General features: G+C 30.9%; 4 protein-coding genes across 5 annotated transcripts; 2 read left to right on the forward strand and 2 right to left on the reverse strand.

Annotated features, from left to right (window-relative positions):
- The first annotated feature begins 921 nt into the window (after positions 1–921).
- LOC108911807 (iron-sulfur protein NUBPL) lies at positions 922–2,133 on the forward strand. The gene is made up of 5 exons (XM_018716877.2): positions 922–1,052; positions 1,111–1,273; positions 1,326–1,491; positions 1,541–1,725; positions 1,781–2,133. Exons 1-5 carry the CDS (start codon positions 984–986, stop codon positions 2,122–2,124), a joined length of 927 nt encoding a protein of 308 aa, XP_018572393.1. The 5' UTR covers positions 922–983; the 3' UTR covers positions 2,125–2,133.
- On the reverse strand, positions 2,127–7,685 carry LOC108911885 (surfeit locus protein 4 homolog). Its single transcript, XM_018716988.1, has 5 exons — positions 7,574–7,685; positions 6,833–7,096; positions 3,065–3,295; positions 2,831–3,010; positions 2,127–2,698 (listed from the first exon to the last, which is right to left on the reverse strand). The coding sequence occupies exons 1-5, from the start codon at positions 7,622–7,624 to the stop codon at positions 2,612–2,614; spliced, it is 813 nt and encodes a 270-aa protein (XP_018572504.1). The 5' UTR covers positions 7,625–7,685; the 3' UTR covers positions 2,127–2,611.
- Positions 7,686–7,931: 246 nt separating this feature from the next.
- On the forward strand, positions 7,932–8,581 carry LOC108913535 (ubiquitin-like protein 5). The gene is made up of 2 exons (XM_018719125.1): positions 7,932–8,251; positions 8,466–8,581. The coding sequence occupies exons 1-2, from the start codon at positions 8,074–8,076 to the stop codon at positions 8,507–8,509; spliced, it is 222 nt and encodes a 73-aa protein (XP_018574641.1). The 5' UTR covers positions 7,932–8,073; the 3' UTR covers positions 8,510–8,581.
- Positions 8,582–8,649: 68 nt separating this feature from the next.
- Positions 8,650–16,514, reverse strand: LOC108913403 (probable uridine-cytidine kinase). 2 transcript variants are annotated; one of them, XM_018718980.2, is made up of 6 exons: positions 16,280–16,514; positions 15,973–16,229; positions 15,719–15,864; positions 15,570–15,667; positions 14,521–14,569; positions 8,650–9,820 (listed from the first exon to the last, which is right to left on the reverse strand). In XM_018718980.2, exons 1-6 carry the CDS (start codon positions 16,508–16,510, stop codon positions 9,654–9,656), a joined length of 948 nt encoding a protein of 315 aa, XP_018574496.1. In that variant the 5' UTR covers positions 16,511–16,514; the 3' UTR covers positions 8,650–9,653. The 2 variants fall into 2 exon arrangements, with proteins under 2 accessions (XP_018574496.1, XP_018574560.1); XM_018719044.1 differs by lacking the exon at positions 8,650–9,820 and adding an exon at positions 11,638–14,233.
- Between the last annotated feature and the right edge of the window lie 1,251 nt (positions 16,515–17,765).

Raw genomic sequence — 17,765 nt, forward strand, 5'->3', positions numbered from 1 at the left:
TATGAATAGCAATTCGATACTAAACACACCGAGATTAAAGAATAATGAAAATATGGAGGAAGCACCGCGTGTTAAAAAGGAGGGAGAGATGCTGTAGGGGTAGAGAAAAGCGATAGTTTGCATACTCGCTAGCTCTCTCATATCGTTGTAGAAGGAGTTGCGTTAGCCAATCAGGCGCCTGTGCGAAAGAGAAAGATGATACCCAAACTGTCTCTTTCTCTTTCTTTCACTCGTCTACACTTTAAGCGTGTTTCCTCCATGTAGTATATGCTCTAATGTTGTTAGTGACTATCTGATCCTGATCTGATCTCTGATAGTTATTCGAAAACCCCTAGTAAGTGTAGTAGTTCACATCAGAGATATAGAGTAGTTCACATATACAAAATAAAAATCANGATACATTTGGCTGCATTCATTAGCATTCCGATTACAATTTAATGAGTATTGAGCAATAATGTGCTGAACACGCCTTTGAAATAAACAATGGTTGCATTCACTGCCAGTTAGAAAATAATATGAATAGCAATTCGATACTAAACACACCGAGATTAAAGAATAATGAGAATATGGAGGAAGCACCGCGTGTTAAAAAGGAGGGAGAGGTGCTGTAGGGGTAGAGAAAAGCGATAGTTTGCCTACTCGCTAGCTCTCTCATATCGTTGTAGAAGGAGTTGCGTTAGCCAATCAGGCGCCTGTGCGAAAGAGAATGATAATACCCAAACTATCTTCTTCTCTGTCTTTCACTCGTCTACACTTTAAGCGTGTTTCCTCCATGTAGTATATGCTCTAATGTTGTTAGTGACTATCTGATCCTGATCTGATCTCTGATAGTTATTCGAAAACCCCTAGTAAGTGCAGTAGTTCACATCAGAGATATAGAATAGTTCACATATACAAAATAAAAATCACACCACACTTAAATTTTAGGTTGAGGTTAGGATAAAATTCAAAATAAATATTAAATAAATAAATAATTAATAACTATGTTCCATGCAATTAAACAATCTCATAAATGCTTTCATAAGTCATTCGCAGCTTCTTGCAATTTGCAGGTAATGATTTCAAATTAATTTTGGAAATAGATAAAATTTAACTAATTTATATTTTTAGATTGTAGGATGGTTTTCCATTGATATGAAGCATGTTGATTTAGAAAAAAGGCGAAAAGAAGTAATGGCGAAAGGATTACCAAAGCAGAAACCTATTAAGGGTGTGAAGCACATTGTGCTTGTCTGTTCTGGAAAGGGCGGTGTCGGTAAAAGTACTGCTTCAGGTTAGCTATAAATCAGTTACACATCTAACCCTTTACAGGTACTTGGTTTTAGTAAATTTAGCTGCAGCACTGAAAATAATTGAACCCAAAAAGGGGGTAGGTTTACTAGATACAGACATTTTTGGACCATCGATACCCCTTATGATGAATTTACACGAAGAACCTTTTTTGACCAAAGATAATCTTATGGAGCCACTATTAAACCATGGTGTTAAATGGTATAGTTTTTATAATTTACTGAGGTAATTGTTGGCACTTCAATTTTAGTATGTCGATGGGATTCTTAATTGGAAAAGATTCTCCTGTGATATGGAGAGGCTTGATGGTTATGCAAGCATTGGAAAGGCTGATGCGCCAGGTAGACTGGGGTGAGATTGAGTACCTGATAGTCGATACACCTCCAGGTACGGGAGATACTCTTTTGAGTCTTATACAGAATTTGCCAATTTCAGGTAAGTGTTACTTTTTATAGAAAAACTGCATTCTACTGCATTTTTTTTTGTAAAGGTGTTGTGTTGGTAACGACTCCACAGTCGGCTGCTTTGCAAGTAACTAAGAGAGGTGCGATGATGTTCAAAAAGTTAAACGTGCCGTTGATAGGTATTATAGAGAACATGAGTTCTGTTAAGTGTACCTCGTGTTCAACAAATATAAAAATATTTGGAGAAGGGACGAACGAGTTAGCCAACGATTTAGAGTGCAGTGTTTTGGGAAGTTTTCCCTTGAATGAAGAAATATCGTCTACGACAGATAGAGGGGTACCGATCGTCGTGGAGAACACCGAGGGCTGCGACAGTCAACTCTATAAGAAGATAGCTCGGGGCGTTGTAAGTTTTTTAAATAAAAGCTAGTCTGAATTGTAAAAATATGTATTTATTAAGTCCTATTAACAACCCAGTGATTTAACATAAAGTCTATATAATTGTAACGCATGATATATATGGAAGAGACATTATAAAATTTGAGCGCACCATATAAAAAAGATTTGCAGGGTGCTCCGACAGATTTGCACAATACAAACGAGTAAACTTAATAAATAATGCACTGTCTTGTACCTTTTTTACAAATCTAAAATTTCACACAGTCAAGTCAGAAAATATATGAACGTTATTACTATTACACACAATAAAAAATATATACACAATTTTTTAAATAGATATAAATTAAAAATGAAGATGAAATTTAAAAAACTGCATGTAAAATTGTTAACTATAGTAATTTTAACACAGTTTCTTTAAGATGTGTAAAAACTTCAAATAGAAAAAATAAGTTCATGAGTAATTGTCGACTGAACTCCACCGCAATTTGTTCACGTAAACTAATTGGAATGACACTAATCTACCACCGCTTCTTGTGCTCGTCCATAGAGACGCCTCCCGGCCCAAGGTACACTATCATTAGTAAGCCTCCGACCACAGACAGTGTCTGCAATACACAAGATTAAAAGTTAAAAGGATTTTTTTTATATACAGGCTGATCCAAAATTTTACCATTTTTTTTGTACCACCCTTCCAAGATCACCCTGTATACAATACTCATAAGAAATATAAATTTTACCTGGAAGAAATCATACTTCAGGAAGTCGCGTAACGGTTTATAATCCGGAATGTACCACCAGGCGTTGTGGTAGAAGTTCAATACTGTGAGCAGCAGAACTAAAATCAACGCCGACAGCTTTGTTTTGTATCCGATCGTTACTAAAACCATGAGCGCCGATCCCAGCAAATCCAGCACAATCTAGAAAAAGTATTCCGTTTATTATTGACATGGACCTACATTTTCCCTTTTTACCTGTAGGAAAGAGAATTCAAATCGAATGAGCGTGATGAACATGAAGGCCAGCAATACGCGACCGGTAAGTTGCAAGTAATTTTTGGGCTTGTTGTCGCCCATAGAAGGTACGCCCGCAAACAGACTCTTAGCTTCGCCCCGGCTTTCCGCCAATACCAACAAGAGGGCTCCGATCAGGGCGAGGTTCCTGAACAGGAACTGCATGTCCCATAAGATGCTGTACGCCAATGTCTGAAGAAGTAAAGATTACACCAAAATATACATTTATTATTATTATTATTATTATTATTGATTGATGCACAAAATGATTACAGAAGTCATAAAGGTTACATTAAAATACAGATATACACGTCACATACATACACAAAGTATTAAATTATATTATTCAAATTGTGTTTAAAAATTCCTGGGTACTGGATAAATTTGGGTAGATTAAAAACCTTTTAAATTTATTTTTAAAAATAGTGGAAAGTCTGAACAGGCAAAACATTGTAGAAAAGGCATTTTTTGTGCATAATTAAAATGATCAGTAGTTTTTCTTAACAGATCCTTAGATCACACTTCCTCCCTATACGCCACTGATGTATGGAAGAACTTTTGTTGCTTCCCGGCACCTTATATAAAAATTTGAATCAGGTCCTTCCTCAGTCCTCATATATTAATGTAAAACTATTTTAAAACTGTGACTGTAACATCCTGTAACTTTCAGATTAAGCATTTTTGGATTACCTCACAAATTGACTTATTTTGTGTATAATCTGAAAAACTCAAAATCATTGGTTATGAAGTAAAAAACACCTACAGATTAGTAGGTCATTTTGTGAAAGTAGGTACAAAATAATGCCTCGTGTTGGTAGGCATCAGTAGTAATGCCATTTAAAGATATGACATTTGATTTATAGGTTATATTTATCCCAAACTAATATCAGCTTTGTTCGTAAACCTACACAAAGTGTAGTGTAGTGTAGTGTAGTGGAATTCAGTGTTACACTAAAATAATTGTGCACCACTTGCACGTGCACGTGCACCACGAGAAAACATTTGGCTGTTCGTTAATTCAATTTGGGTAAACTTAAACTGGTATAACCTAATTGTAAATCATGGAGAAAATATTTGTGATGAGTGAATTATTTAGTGATTCTGGAAGCGAATCGGAATCAGATGATGAAGATTACCTTCGTAAAAAAATAAAAATTCATGTTTTATTGGAGACCTGTTTACAAAAAAATAAAAGAAAGTGCAAATTTTTAATCTATCTAAAATATCTACCAAGATGTGACATTTGTGATAAAAGTTTCATTTTCGCGCCACAAATATACTACACTACACTTTTACACCACCCTGTTAGCCAGTGTAGTAGTGTCTGCACTACTACACTACACTGGACTTTTCGAACACCTGGATTATACCTGCACTTGGCTACACTGCAATAAACGAACAACGTATTACTGCACTAGTGCAGCAGTGGAAGGTTTACGAACAAAGCTATCATGTGCTAATATGCCAGAATTATTTAAATAAACAACAATTTTAGACAATATCACATAAATTATCTGAACAATGGACAAAGTAGTAGGACACAAAATGTTCAAAGGGTTTTAAAAAATGAAACATCCTAAGCACAATAAGCAGTTAAGATCAGAAATTCTTTATCGTTCACGGATATACACAGAATTTGAGAAAATATTCAGAATTATGACACTCTCAAATTTCACAGATATAGTTTATTTAAATGATTAAATTAGTTTGCTTATTTTATTATAGGATTAGATATCTGATATTTCCTGTTTTAATACTAATGCTCGAGCAAAGTATAAAGAACTAAATATGCATATCTCTACGTAAACTTTATTACTGTTATTTTTGCAATAAATACATTAGGGTGACCCAAAAAAAAATGAATATTTTTTTCGTGTCTCTCGTGAAAATATGTTAGTTTATAATGTTTTAAGAGCCTCCTCAAGAAATCAGCTCAAAAAAAATTTTTTTAGAGGTCGCCCAAGATTTTTAAAAATTTTTTCAAAATCGTCAAAAATTGATTTTTTTTGTTATTTTATCATTTTCTAGGTTGAAAAAAATCTCGATTCTGAACATTTCAAATTGATATTTTAATTTCTAAAGGTCACTCATAATTATTTTAACTTTAAAAGTAGTGTACCTAAAATGTTTTCGAGCGACCTCTAAAAATAAATATCAACAAACTAATAATTTTTTTTTATTGAATTTGATGAACAAAAGAATAGAAATAAATCACGAGATACTTAAAAAATTTCTCGAGGCAAAATTTACTACCGCACTGTGAGTATCAAATATTTATAATTTTTTAATTTTTTAAAATTTAAGTGTCTCATAATTTATTTCTATTCTGTTGTTCATCAAATTCAATAAAAAAAATTATTAGTTCGTTGATATTTATTTTTTAGAGGTCGCTCGAAAATATAGCTACACTACTTTGAATGTTAAAATAATTATGTGACCTTTAGAAATTAAAATATCGATTTGAAATTTTCAGAATCGAGATTTTTTTCAACCTAGAAAATGATAAAATAACGAGAAATGAAAATAAAACTAAATTTTAATTGCATGCGTATTTTGCATAAATACAAGCTTAATACTTTTTACTTGATGTTAAATATTAATTATTTTTTGACTTGAGCATAAATTGTAGTAGAATATTTTTGCATATAAATGATTGCTTCCATAAATTACCATTTTTGAATTTAAAAATAACTAGTCAATTTATTTTCATGTTCATCCTCATACTATTTGCATATTTAATGCTTTGTCTAAATTTTGATGTAAATCCAATAATGCGAAAATAAAATAATTGTTTAAAGCATGATTTCTAGACAACAGAAGTTTATGTGATATAATTGAAATTATAGTTATACAGAGTGTTATCATTCACTACATAGTTATCACTTATCAGTATTAAAAATGGTTCACCAAATATATGCTCTTTTAATCAAATATATTTTTTTGTTGACAATGTACAAAATTTAATACATTCAGTAAATATTCAACTAAGATGTATATTTATAGAGATTGAGTTTTTAAAATGCCAAATTATATTAGAGATAAGTCCACTTATCATACTCCCACAGAATTGTAATACTGACACATTGAAAACAAGAAAAAATTGTTCCACGACTAATTTAGAGCTATGTAAAACATTTATTAATAACTGTTTTTAACTATAATCGATAATAACCTCAGACGAGTTGATTAATCGAATTTAATCAAACAAAATGAAACGAAAATTCAGTGCCATATTTACTACAATAATTATAAACAAGTCATAAGTAAGAACAGTCCATGTTCCTAAAATAAAACTTGAATGTATTGAGCTACGGCACAATTATTATCAATTTACTGAGCGTAACCATTACAAGCAAAATTGATGAGAGATAAATCTGTTGTTTATGTTTATCAAAAATATTACCTAACAGAAGCTTTATAATTATAACTTGTCATGTTAACCTTGACACAATGATTATTTGAAATTAATGATCAGTTGTAGTTTAACAAAATTAATATTTAGTTTTATGCACACACACACACACACACACACATTTTTGATTAATGATACTAATTATTCTTATACAAAACATCGAAGATATCCTGTGTCTAGTTTTAATTAATATGCGTAAAAATCAGATTCAAAATTTTACAGCAAAACTTTTAGACACTACAATGCACCTACATTAAAAAAATACATGTAATAAATTTCTTACAAATGGCAATAAGTAAAAAATTAGGACCGCTCACCTGCAAAACGACAATGAAGAAGAGAACTCCGCAAGCAATATTCACACGATACCTAATAATAACCATAACACAACCACCTAATTGCCCTACCAAATTAATAAGGACAAAAAGTGTGGCCAAAATTTTACCACACCCCCACGACATATCCATGTATTCCCTTTGCTCGGACCATTGGAACCACATGCGTAACCCATCTTCCAAGAAAGTAGAAATCAAACATACTCGGGCTAAAGTTGGCAAGATATGTTTCAGTTTCCTAATAACCTAAAATAAAATAATTTGAAAAAATGTCTTAGATAACCTACAGCTATTTTAAGAATGTGACCCTTCTTTTTAATGAAATTTTTACACAGTTGTAGCTATTCAAACTTACTAAAACAAACCAACAAATTTAAACTGTTAATTTCCTATTAGTTTGTGAAATAAATGATAATATTTATTGCCCTTATTGATAATAACCATATGGTTTATTAATCCATGCAAAACTACATAACCTATATTTTTTTAGCAAGATATTTTTGTAAACGAGTTACTAATTTTTATAACAAAATTATTGTTATAAGTAGAAATGTAATTGTTGAACCTGTTGATTATTGTAAAAATAACTTTGTTACAGAAAGTGGAAAGGTGACGTGACATTTAAGTTTTTAAACAAGTTTTTTTGGAAAAACTTAAATTTTTGACTTAAACTATTTATCAAAGTATATACAAAACTCTATGGATATTTAATTAAAAACTCACCCCATCTGCTATATCTTCGGCGTTCGAAATATATTCATTTGGAATATTCATTTTCGTGTATTTAGAGCAAAAGCTCCACGCAGACACCCAATTTTAACAAGAGTGTACCTACCCGTCCAACGCCGTAAATATAAATCCCACTACATATAATTTTGATAACCAATGCTTTCATTTTAAAATTTGTTCATTAATTACACTTTTATCTTAACAAAAAACAGAATTCTTTATAAGAAAAACTGTTATAAATTTATTGATTTAAATTATAACAAAACTGTAATATTATTATTATTTGAAAAAGTAATGAAATGTTGGTAGTGAACATTCGATGTAATGAAAATTCTGTGTTCGTATGACAAAATCTAGATAGTTGACGTTTCTGTTTATTATCAAAAGTAATTATTAAAACTACTGTTAAATAAGTCCCAAATATTGATAAAAATTTATATTATTTATTATTGTGAATTATATATTACTTGCCAATATCTTTGTGATCATACAAAATGATCGAGATTACGTGCAACGATCGGCTGGGTAAAAAGGTTAGAGTGAAATGCAATCCAGACGACACTGTAGGGGATCTAAAAAAATTAATTGCTGCCCAAACTGGAACCAAATGGGATAAAATTGTCCTGAAGAAATGGTATACCACTTTTAAGGACCACATTCAATTACAAGACTGTATCCTTTTGTTTTCACTTAGTAATTGTGACATGTTATCGTTCAAGGTTTCAAAGTACTTTGCTTTTATCACTCAGCGCTAGTAGTTGTTTTGATTCATCTGCTTTTTATTGTCGTCTATTCAAAATATTTTTTTCACGACGAAGTTAAATTTCAAATAACGAAGCTACAGTAAGTTCATATAAAATATTGTTTTTCTTAACATCCGATACAGATGAAATTCATGACGGGATGAATATCGAGCTATACTACCAGTAATATAGAATTTGTAGGTGTTGTAATTTAATTTTAAGTATACTTTTCTTTTATAAATAATACGATTGGTTTATATAAATTAGTTTTATTTCAGTAACATAAACGCAAAAGTACATGATACAAAATTTAACTAACATAAAATATAAATATTTGGCAAAGTATCACATCCAATCTAAGAAACAAACTGGCTATATACACAACTATAACAAGTGAAAATAAAAATACAAACGAACGATATACACTTTTTGAGAAAGAATTTTGCTTTAAATTTTGATATTTTAGTTTAGAATTATTGTCTACTTTAAAACATATGTTACACATCTTTTTAAATTCAAATATGCGGTACCTTAGTACATGTCTTTAGCGAGCTTTTGATATCCTTGTATATTAAGGATTATTAAAAAATAAAATAAGGTAAACGATTTTTCAACTGCCACGATTTGGGTAAAAACTATTTGTCATACCTATATTTATTTTTAACGAGAAAATAGAATAGTTTATATATTTACGGTAGATAACTAAAATTATTTAGTGGTTTTGGACCTTCACAGATTCACTAGACAGATCTAATCTGTTTAAAATAATAAATTTAAGGACTAACATTCACAACGAAAATAAAATTCTTATACTTAATAATACTTATTTTCATTTTTTAAATTAAATAATGAAACACCTCTGCATCGTTATATCATTTCGTTTGTACTCTCATAAAATTTATTTCCCGAACCAAATTAAATTTGAATGATCACAAAATTTATGATTAATTTTACGCATTAAAACGTTTTCTCAGTGTAATTTAAAAATATAGGATTCTTGTATGATATGGTCTGTCTTATTGGGTTTATTTACTAGACAAATAACCGGTAAAAAAATTAATGTATACGTTATTTTACGTTAAAAAAACACAATTTGTGCCAAGAAAATAAGATTTCATGCGGTGTGGAGCATTTTCGCACACTATTAAGAGAAATAGAAATTAAGTACTATTACTTTAGTTAATATTTGAACTGCTAGAAGCACATGAAAACATGTTTCCTAGAAAAAACTCAGTATGACCTTTTAAAAAAAAAAACACTACTTACACTACGAACTATTTTGATCACACAATTCTTAAGAAGCTGCGTTAATGTAACAATTTTTGTGTAGTTTAATGTGGCCTTTTAAAAACGGCATCGTTTCCTAATAAGTTCCTCTTGGCGGGAGACTGTAAAGGCGAAACTGGCAATATTCTCGGCGGGGTGATTTTCCTCTCTTCGGAGCTCCTCCTATTGTTTAATATTTCCCTTATATGCTGCACGATTAGATCTATGGCAACTGCAAAAAATGACGACAATTACAGGAAATCCAACAAACACACAACTCAAATGATTTTATTTGTTAAAACTAAGTAAATTTAAAGAGCACTACACTATTCAAGGCGGCAAAGTAGCTTTCAGTCACTAATCACTTGTACCCAAGCTGTTTTTTTGCTTTCTAAAATAGCCTAATAGTTACTTTTCATCGAACATGATTAGTTTACTTGTTGCAAAAAAGTTAAGTAGCCACTTGAAGATAACACAAAAAATCAAATATTTACTGGAAATATAGCTACTACTGACATTTGTATTGATGGGTTATATTTTTTATGAAATTTATAAGTATGTATTATCATTTATCTGTTCAGAATTAGAAGTATAAATGGGGGACAGTGTTTTAGGGATAATCCTGAATACTATTGTCTACGCCGCTACTGGACAGTTCCCAAAATCTGTTGATAGCTTACTAAAGTAACAACATGAAATTAATAACAATCATTTTATAGAAATATTATATATTGCTTTTGTATCACTTTGCTATGTGTTTTAGGAGTTTTAAAATATTAATATTTTTTTTATGGTATATTAAATATAACTAACATTAATATGTCGATAAGAATACAGCACTAACTGTAAGTAAAAATAATTTATGTATTGAAATAAATATTTTTGCTGTTCAAGGGTCAAAAAAATTCATGAAATTTTTCCGTGATTTTTGACAGCCTGTATTTAGGTGAAAAATGGTTGTATCAGGAATAAAAAAAAAACATTTTGAAGCTCTAAGATTCTAGTTTTAAGATCTTTCGGTTGAAGTCTACGGACCTGCAAAATTTTTTTTTCGGCTAAGCCATTGCTAAGCGGTAAAAAATCCAAGAAAACTTCAAAAAAAAATTTCCGTTTTAATCATGATTATGAAGTTCGTGAATACTTCTAATTTAGCCGTCAATTATCTAAAAAACCATAAATTACCATTTTTTTTTCCGAAAAGTTATGTTATAGGAAATTTATTCCAGTTTTCGAAACTGCCCTTCAATTCTCTTGTAGTATGATGGCTAATTGCGTAACTTTTTGCATGAAATAGTTTTTACTGGAATTTTATCAAGTTTTAATTTCAAAGTGAAATTTAAAGTTGTACAGTGTTTTGTGAAGTTAATTTACTGTTGGTGACGGTATAGTGTTTGTCTGCCTTCGTTGTTAAATTTCTCTGTTATATGTATTATGAAAAAACTGAGTTTTTGAATAGAAAAAAGATACAATTTGACAACAATGCATGGGTATGTCCCAACTGGGTATCGCTCACGGCAAGCGTGGGCTGTTTAGGGTAACACTAGTCTGTCCAGTAGCGGGGTACAAAAATTACATGAAAAAAAAATAAATATTTTTTTCAGAAAGTAAACTTATGCGTTTGTAAAGGTCAAAGGTAGGATCTATATAAATATGACCCTCATTCATAAGGATGGAATTAAAAAAAGAGTTGGAACTTTTTTTTCTTTGAAATTGATGTATCGAAGGTTATTTTGCAGATCGAATAAATTTTATGTGAAAATTTTTAAATTGACCCAAAATTATTCATAAATTAGATTCAATCTGCAAAATAATTTTATATATACGTCCATTTTGATAGGCATCAATGTCAGGGGAGGTGAAATTTGGAACAAAAATTTTTCACTACAGTTTCAACGAGTTATTTCTTAAATATAAAATTTCAAAATATTTAACATTTTTATCATGGCTGTTAAATGGTTTTTTAAAAACATAAATTTATTAACAACATGTAACGCACCTACTAAACAATTTTTTGTCGTATTTGTTAACACTTACAATTAATTACCAAGGTACTTATAAAGATCTTTATTAGATATCATATATACGATAATACATATATTTTGAGGGTCACAGTTAAACATTTTCTTAATATTACTGAACATAAACACAAATTAATGATTACATAACAAAACCGAGTTGATTTTAACTACTCGAGCGATTAGGAAAAGCAAAGGCACGTACACTATTAGGGAATATCTTAATCGGATAAACTCTAATTTTTTATCATCACATCACTGACACTTCCATCCAGAGCAAGTTTAAAATCAACTCCGAGAAGATACAATGTACAAAAATTGGTTCAGTTGACTAAAATTGACAAGTTGTGCTATGTGTTTCAGCCAGTCTTATTACGAACTACTATATGTATATTTTCGAGAACAAAATCACGGCCCTGCAAAGTTGATATATAGAATATTTCAGTCGTTTCCGCAAAAGAAAAAAGCTTTGATTTGGTAAATGAAACTTCTTGTTACTCGTAAACGATCGTGCAAAGCTTGCGTAATTACTGAAGTTTTTTAGCTTTTTTATTGTAACCCCCTTTATGAGTAACAGCTTTCTTTGAGTACAAGATGGCAACTCTCTCAAAGTATTCCTATCACTAAAAGTGACAGGGTTTCTTTTGGGAAGGTCCCCACTTAGTATTCTCATTCTTAAGTTGAACTGATTGACTGACATAAACAAGATTAATAGAAAATGTGCCCTAAAAACCATATATATTTTTCATATATGTATTTGTTCAATGATACTTTACTAACGATACTGTTTTACGAGCCTTTTTAACTTCATTCTTTTATATTATGTTAATATGGCAAGAATACAAATTTTCACACTCAGACCGGGTTTTATCATTAGGATGATACTTTGTCCTATTGTCAGAAATTTACCAAAGCCCAAAATCAATGCTTCTTTCTTCCATTGTGATTGTGTTAATTCAAGCCTTCACTAAAATTGATGATCTTTATCATATCACAAAATAATTCCGAATTAGTACATGTATAAAAAATAACATATTCTTAGTAACCGAGTAAGCTTTTATAAAATGGAAAATCAACTTATACCAGCTTAAATGCTAAACATTAAAGGCTAATACTTTGGATATAATTGTATAGTTATATATATCATTTTTTTTGGTATTTTATATTTTGCATTATATTTCTAACTCAGATTAAAGTTTGAATTGTTGGAATTCCATGAAACATTAAAATTTTGATATTTTCGTTACAGATAACTATTCCATATACAGGGGTGTCTCAATCTATAGATAAGATGAAATATTTTTTATTAGACGGAATCTGCCAATATGCACATTTGAAATCTATAACTTCCTTAAAGTCGCAAATTCGAAGCCTCTTTTTGTTCCAAATTTTCAAGAATTGTATGTATTTGTAACTTTATTGTTCAAATTCAGCCAAAATCAAGGTTGCTGGTGTATTTCCATTTATTTCAACGTTATTTTTTCATCAATTTTTTTTTTCAGAATTTATGCACAGCACATGTACATTTTCAAAAACAATTAATCTTACTAAGCTGTAGAATAAGGTCATATTAGATACTGAATAAGCAAAAATATGCATATTTTTTTAATGGCACCCAACAAAATTTTAGCAGGCCTAGGACTTGCAAATTTTGGGAAATTAGTGTCCCAATCAATAATCACATTTGTTAGCGCCTATAAATTGATGCACCCTGTATGTAGTTTTATTTTACATCACATTTTTTGTTTGAATCGTGCATAATGCCAATTTTTTAAATATTCAGCATTAAAATACAGTTTGTCCCAGAAATTAATTTTAATAAAAAAAAATACTTATAAATAGTAATAAAACTTTTTTCCCGAAAATCTTATAGTTTTGACAGCAAAATGTGTTTAGTTAAATTTTGAAAGACTAGTACAGGAAAACTTGATATTTTAGGGATCGGTGTGTTAAATTGAAATTTTGGCACCTATTTCTGGAACACCCTGTACAGCTAGAACCCGGTGAATATTCACACAAACTCCATCAAATTCTAACTACAATGTGTAATAGTATTGAAATTCTAAAGTTCAATAACTGAATTTTTTAAATTCCTTTTATAAATACCCTTTTCATTTTTTTATGCCGTAAAAATTGGGAAAAACTTAATTATCACAATGTATGAAATACTTATAAAAATAAATAACCTAAACGTACTAGGTAGAAGCGTGAATTAACAAAAAAAATCAAGCTTTATCCTTAGTTACAAATATAAAAAAACCTACCGCCAATTCATGGGAAATCATGAAAATAGAACATTTTAATTTTAACTTGGTATTCAGTGCAATTAAGAATTTACAATAAAAGAAAAGTGATTAAAATCTTTGAGAATACTGAAAAATATTACTTACCGAATTTCCGCAAAACATATTAATAACAACAGAAATAAAACAAAGAAAAACCTACGAGATCGACACGCATGTCGCTAGTTAGGTACAATTACAAAGTTCACGTTTAGTGAATTGACGCTAGGCCCTGCGAATAAAGACACTTCTAGATTTGCTCGGGCACGACCGCCATTAGCTTGAACCCATTTTGATGGTTTCCATGTAAAATGTCCCAGATGTGGTGAACTATTAGGTCAATAGCCACTGCAACAAAATTTTATTTACACTTAACAGGTAGTTATTTACCAGCATAAGACACCATTAAGACCACGACATTCATTCATGCAAATAATCCGACTGTCTTATAGAGAAGACGCAGCATGATATGTGATGATGAATTTTAAAATATTCACATGAGATAGGAAATGGTATTGCAGTGACTATTACCATCCACCATAAAAGCTGTCTTGCGATGAGGCAAAATTATTAAGCAGAGTTATGTGTAGTTCGCTCTAGGGAAGGGGTTTTGTAATAAGTGTGCAGTCACTTACCGTTGTTATCCGCGCCCCTCGGTATTATCACGTCGGCAAACTTCTTCGTCTGAAAAAATCATACGGAGTAAATTTCCGCAGAATTTAATTTAAATTATCAATTGTCGTTTAAATGAGTCATTATTTTGACGGTGGGATCAAACACTCAGTTTTGACTAGAAGAAAGTTTATTTTAACTAAAGTTTCGTCACATACACTTTTTATAAATTGTTTTATGGGGACAAAGTAAATCATTAAAATTTGAAACAGTGTAATTTGTCTAAAGTTCCTAGATAGTCAATCTAGGGACTTTAAGTTTATTCAGTACCATCTAGTAGTGAAGATTATTAGTTTTTATGGTGTTTGGCAGTGTGGTTTAACACTTACACTTTTTCCCTCATCCAGTATGATTATAAAGGTTATAAAAATCATATCCATCTACAAAAATTATTTTTTAATGTGAAAAACATTATTTTAATAAATTTTTCCAGCCAATAGCCGTGGTTTATTTACCTAGATCTCAGATAATGTCAGTTATGCTGATTGGTCAATTAGGTGAGATTAACTGAGATTGCAAATAAACAGAACAAAGTGAATGACAACAACAAATCAGTGTCAGCATTGCCAACTGTTGCAATAAAAAACATTAAGTGAGCACACAAAAAAATATTTCAAGAGAGTTGTACATCAGCCATTTTGGATTTCTGCGAAAAATATTTCAACGGGGTAATAAGGTTTCAGACAAAAATTAGTATGTTGAAAATTACTCACTTTTCAAATAAAATAAGTAATATTTTTTCGTTAAAATATAACCAAAGATCAAGTGGATTAATGTATTTAGGGACCACACAATGTACATTGTAGTGCTGAAGTATATTTCGAAAACAAATATATCCACAATATTTGAAAAATTTGATTCAGTTAAATAGCAAACAAAACTAAGCATAAGTACGTCCCTATCAAGGAAGTTTATTTAAACACGTATTTACACATTCCTAAATCAGTTATCAAAAGTGATGATAAAACATCGCGCCACATATTATCACACAGTTTTATCAACTACGACTTACCGGTGAACAAAATTCCTCAAAAGCTGGCTTCACGAAATTCATGTACTGATTCAGGACCTGTTCCAAGTCCCGTCCCCTTTCATTTATATCACGTGGAACTAATAAGAACGAAAATAAATAAATGTATTTTTTCATAAATAAAAACTCACCTCTTCTGGCAAGCCTAGTATCAGAGTCAGTATCCACAAACAGTTTCATGTGGAATAAACTTCTCACTTCCGGAAAGTAAAAAACTAATATACCCTCAAACAAAACGACATCGGCAGGGTAGATGGTCAGTATCTCGTCTTTACGCCTATAACGAAAGGCTAAATTTAAACAGATTTTCTAAAAACAAAACTTTAAAATTTTTTGTACCATTTTAATTTTAACACTAGCATCTGTAGCAACTACTTGAACTTACAAGGAATGGTTTCTGTAGTCATATGTAGGTATCTGGACCATTTTACCTGCCAGTATGTCTGTCAGCGTATCGTAGATGAGGGTTTCATTAAATGCGTCGGGATGATCAAAGTTAAACTGTCCTTTTTCAGCTTTGGCAATTTCATTAGGAGTCAATTCCCTGTAAAAACTATCCTGCGATATGCACACTACTTGTCTCTGTTTTTGATCCATGTCGACTTGTCCGAGTTTTTCCATTATCCTCTTACATACTGTGCTCTAAAAGATATAAAAGCTTAGAGAAGTATTGAATAATAAATGTATTTTACCTTTCCACTAGCAGTACCACCTGCAACACCTATCAGAAAAGGTGTTTTGCCTTCGATTCCGTTCATTTTTGAGTGTCCATTTAATTTAGCATCACTCATCTTGCACAGTAGGGAGAAAAATCGATAACACTTTCGCAACGTGACTGTTTCCAAGAACACTTTTTTTATTTTTAGATTTTGGGATTTTGAGGTTATATTACATGTTTTAATGATTTGCGTAGCAAGCCGCATCCTTCATCAAATCATGAACTACTACGTAATGTTCGCGCTGGTTAGCAGATGGCAGGACAACTGATTTGCTCACAATCAGTCTTAGCAGTCCACTGTATATATATAGCGCCAGTGTTCAAGAAACAACCAACATTAATTCTAGATCGCTTCTCCTAGATGGCGCAGACCAATATGTGTACAAAATACGTTGAACAGCCCTTACATTTAACACAAAAGCTGCTGTTTGTACAATTAACGATAATAATAATTACAAACCAGTTCTAGGAAATAAATGATGTAAAGTAATATGGACATGGTTATGTTCCTCCATCTAGGAACCGCGGTTCAGAACTAAAGCTAGTTGTCTAACTTATAGTTTTAGTGTTTTGACTGCAGGTTAGATTATAGCGAACTATTCGAATAATATTCTCTCTTATCGTCGTACTTCAAAGAAATATTATACTTAAACAATTTTTTTGAAATTTTCTGATGATTTTTAGTGTAGTTCCTAAACAATGTTTCATCGTGCAGTTGGCAACCCTGAAAAAGTGTTATTTAATGTGGTATTTTTAAGATAATTGTGCTAAATTCAAATTTTACCAAATAGTGTTCATTTTAGTGTTAAAAGTTTAAATTTACGTTTTAAAGTGCCATAGTGATATTAACATTCAATCAATTACTTCCACATTGACTAGACAAATTTCAAAACAGCAGAAAATAGTAAGGTAAGATGCTTATCTATGTATAACGGAAGTAGAAAAAGGTGAGGTGAGGTGGTTAGGTTTCACCTAATCGTGAAAGTGTATTTTTTAACAGACCAAAACTGGTTTAAAAGATAATACAAGACGTACTATAAACCTTGGACAATCCTATGAATGGAATGTATAGTATAACATAAAATGATGTTCCTTTACGTTTTAATAACGCTCTTGCATTGTTCCTAATAAAATAATTGCATATTACATGGAGATCAGAAAATTGGGATTTGTTTAATTTAAGACTTGTCGCGATCATATCCAATTTTATACTTGTACTCGTATTATTGTACTTAATTACAATCAACTGTGCGGCAAAGACTAGGAAAAAACAACTGAATGCGTTGTGTTTAAGAGATTTTGGTTGCCTAGCAACTACTTGTAATAATATCTTTTGTACCTATGGCACATAGTTTATTATACCGTCCCTACTACCTAAACCGGTTTCATATTCGTGATATATTTTTCTTTGTAGGTATTCTTTACACAGACGTTTATAGATCACTACAGAGATAAAAGAA

This window comes from Anoplophora glabripennis, unplaced genomic scaffold (assembly GCF_000390285.2).
Source record: "Anoplophora glabripennis isolate ALB-LARVAE unplaced genomic scaffold, Agla_2.0 scaffold1, whole genome shotgun sequence".
Taxonomy (NCBI): Eukaryota; Metazoa; Arthropoda; class Insecta; order Coleoptera; family Cerambycidae; genus Anoplophora; species Anoplophora glabripennis.

Bases quoted from the DNA above. Each gene is read 5' to 3' on its own strand.
- LOC108913403 (XM_018718980.2), bottom strand. From the start codon at position 16,510: ATGCGGCTTGCTACGCAAATCATTAAAACATGTAATATAACCTCAAAA. The intron at 16,230-16,279 runs GTAAAATACATT...TATATCTTTTAG, and splicing joins GTGGTACTGCTAGTGGAAAG to AGCACAGTATGTAAGAGGAT. The intron at 14,570-15,569 runs GTAAGTCGTAGT...TGATTTTTTCAG, and splicing joins TTGAGGAATTTTGTTCACCG to ACGAAGAAGTTTGCCGACGT.
- LOC108913535 (XM_018719125.1), top strand. From the start codon at position 8,074: ATGATCGAGATTACGTGCAACGATCGGCTGGGTAAAAAGGTTAGAGTG. The intron at 8,252-8,465 runs GTATCCTTTTGT...CATCCGATACAG, and splicing joins CCACATTCAATTACAAGACT to ATGAAATTCATGACGGGATG.
- LOC108911807 (XM_018716877.2), top strand. From the start codon at position 984: ATGTTCCATGCAATTAAACAATCTCATAAATGCTTTCATAAGTCATTC. The intron at 1,274-1,325 runs GTTAGCTATAAA...ACTTGGTTTTAG, and splicing joins CGGTAAAAGTACTGCTTCAG to TAAATTTAGCTGCAGCACTG. The intron at 1,726-1,780 runs GTAAGTGTTACT...TTTTTTGTAAAG, and splicing joins ACAGAATTTGCCAATTTCAG to GTGTTGTGTTGGTAACGACT.
- LOC108911885 (XM_018716988.1), bottom strand. From the start codon at position 7,624: ATGAATATTCCAAATGAATATATTTCGAACGCCGAAGATATAGCAGAT. The intron at 7,097-7,573 runs GTGAGTTTTTAA...ATTTTATTTTAG, and splicing joins CCGAAGATATAGCAGATGGG to GTTATTAGGAAACTGAAACA. The intron at 3,296-6,832 runs GTGAGCGGTCCT...TTACTTCTTCAG, and splicing joins TCTTCATTGTCGTTTTGCAG to ACATTGGCGTACAGCATCTT.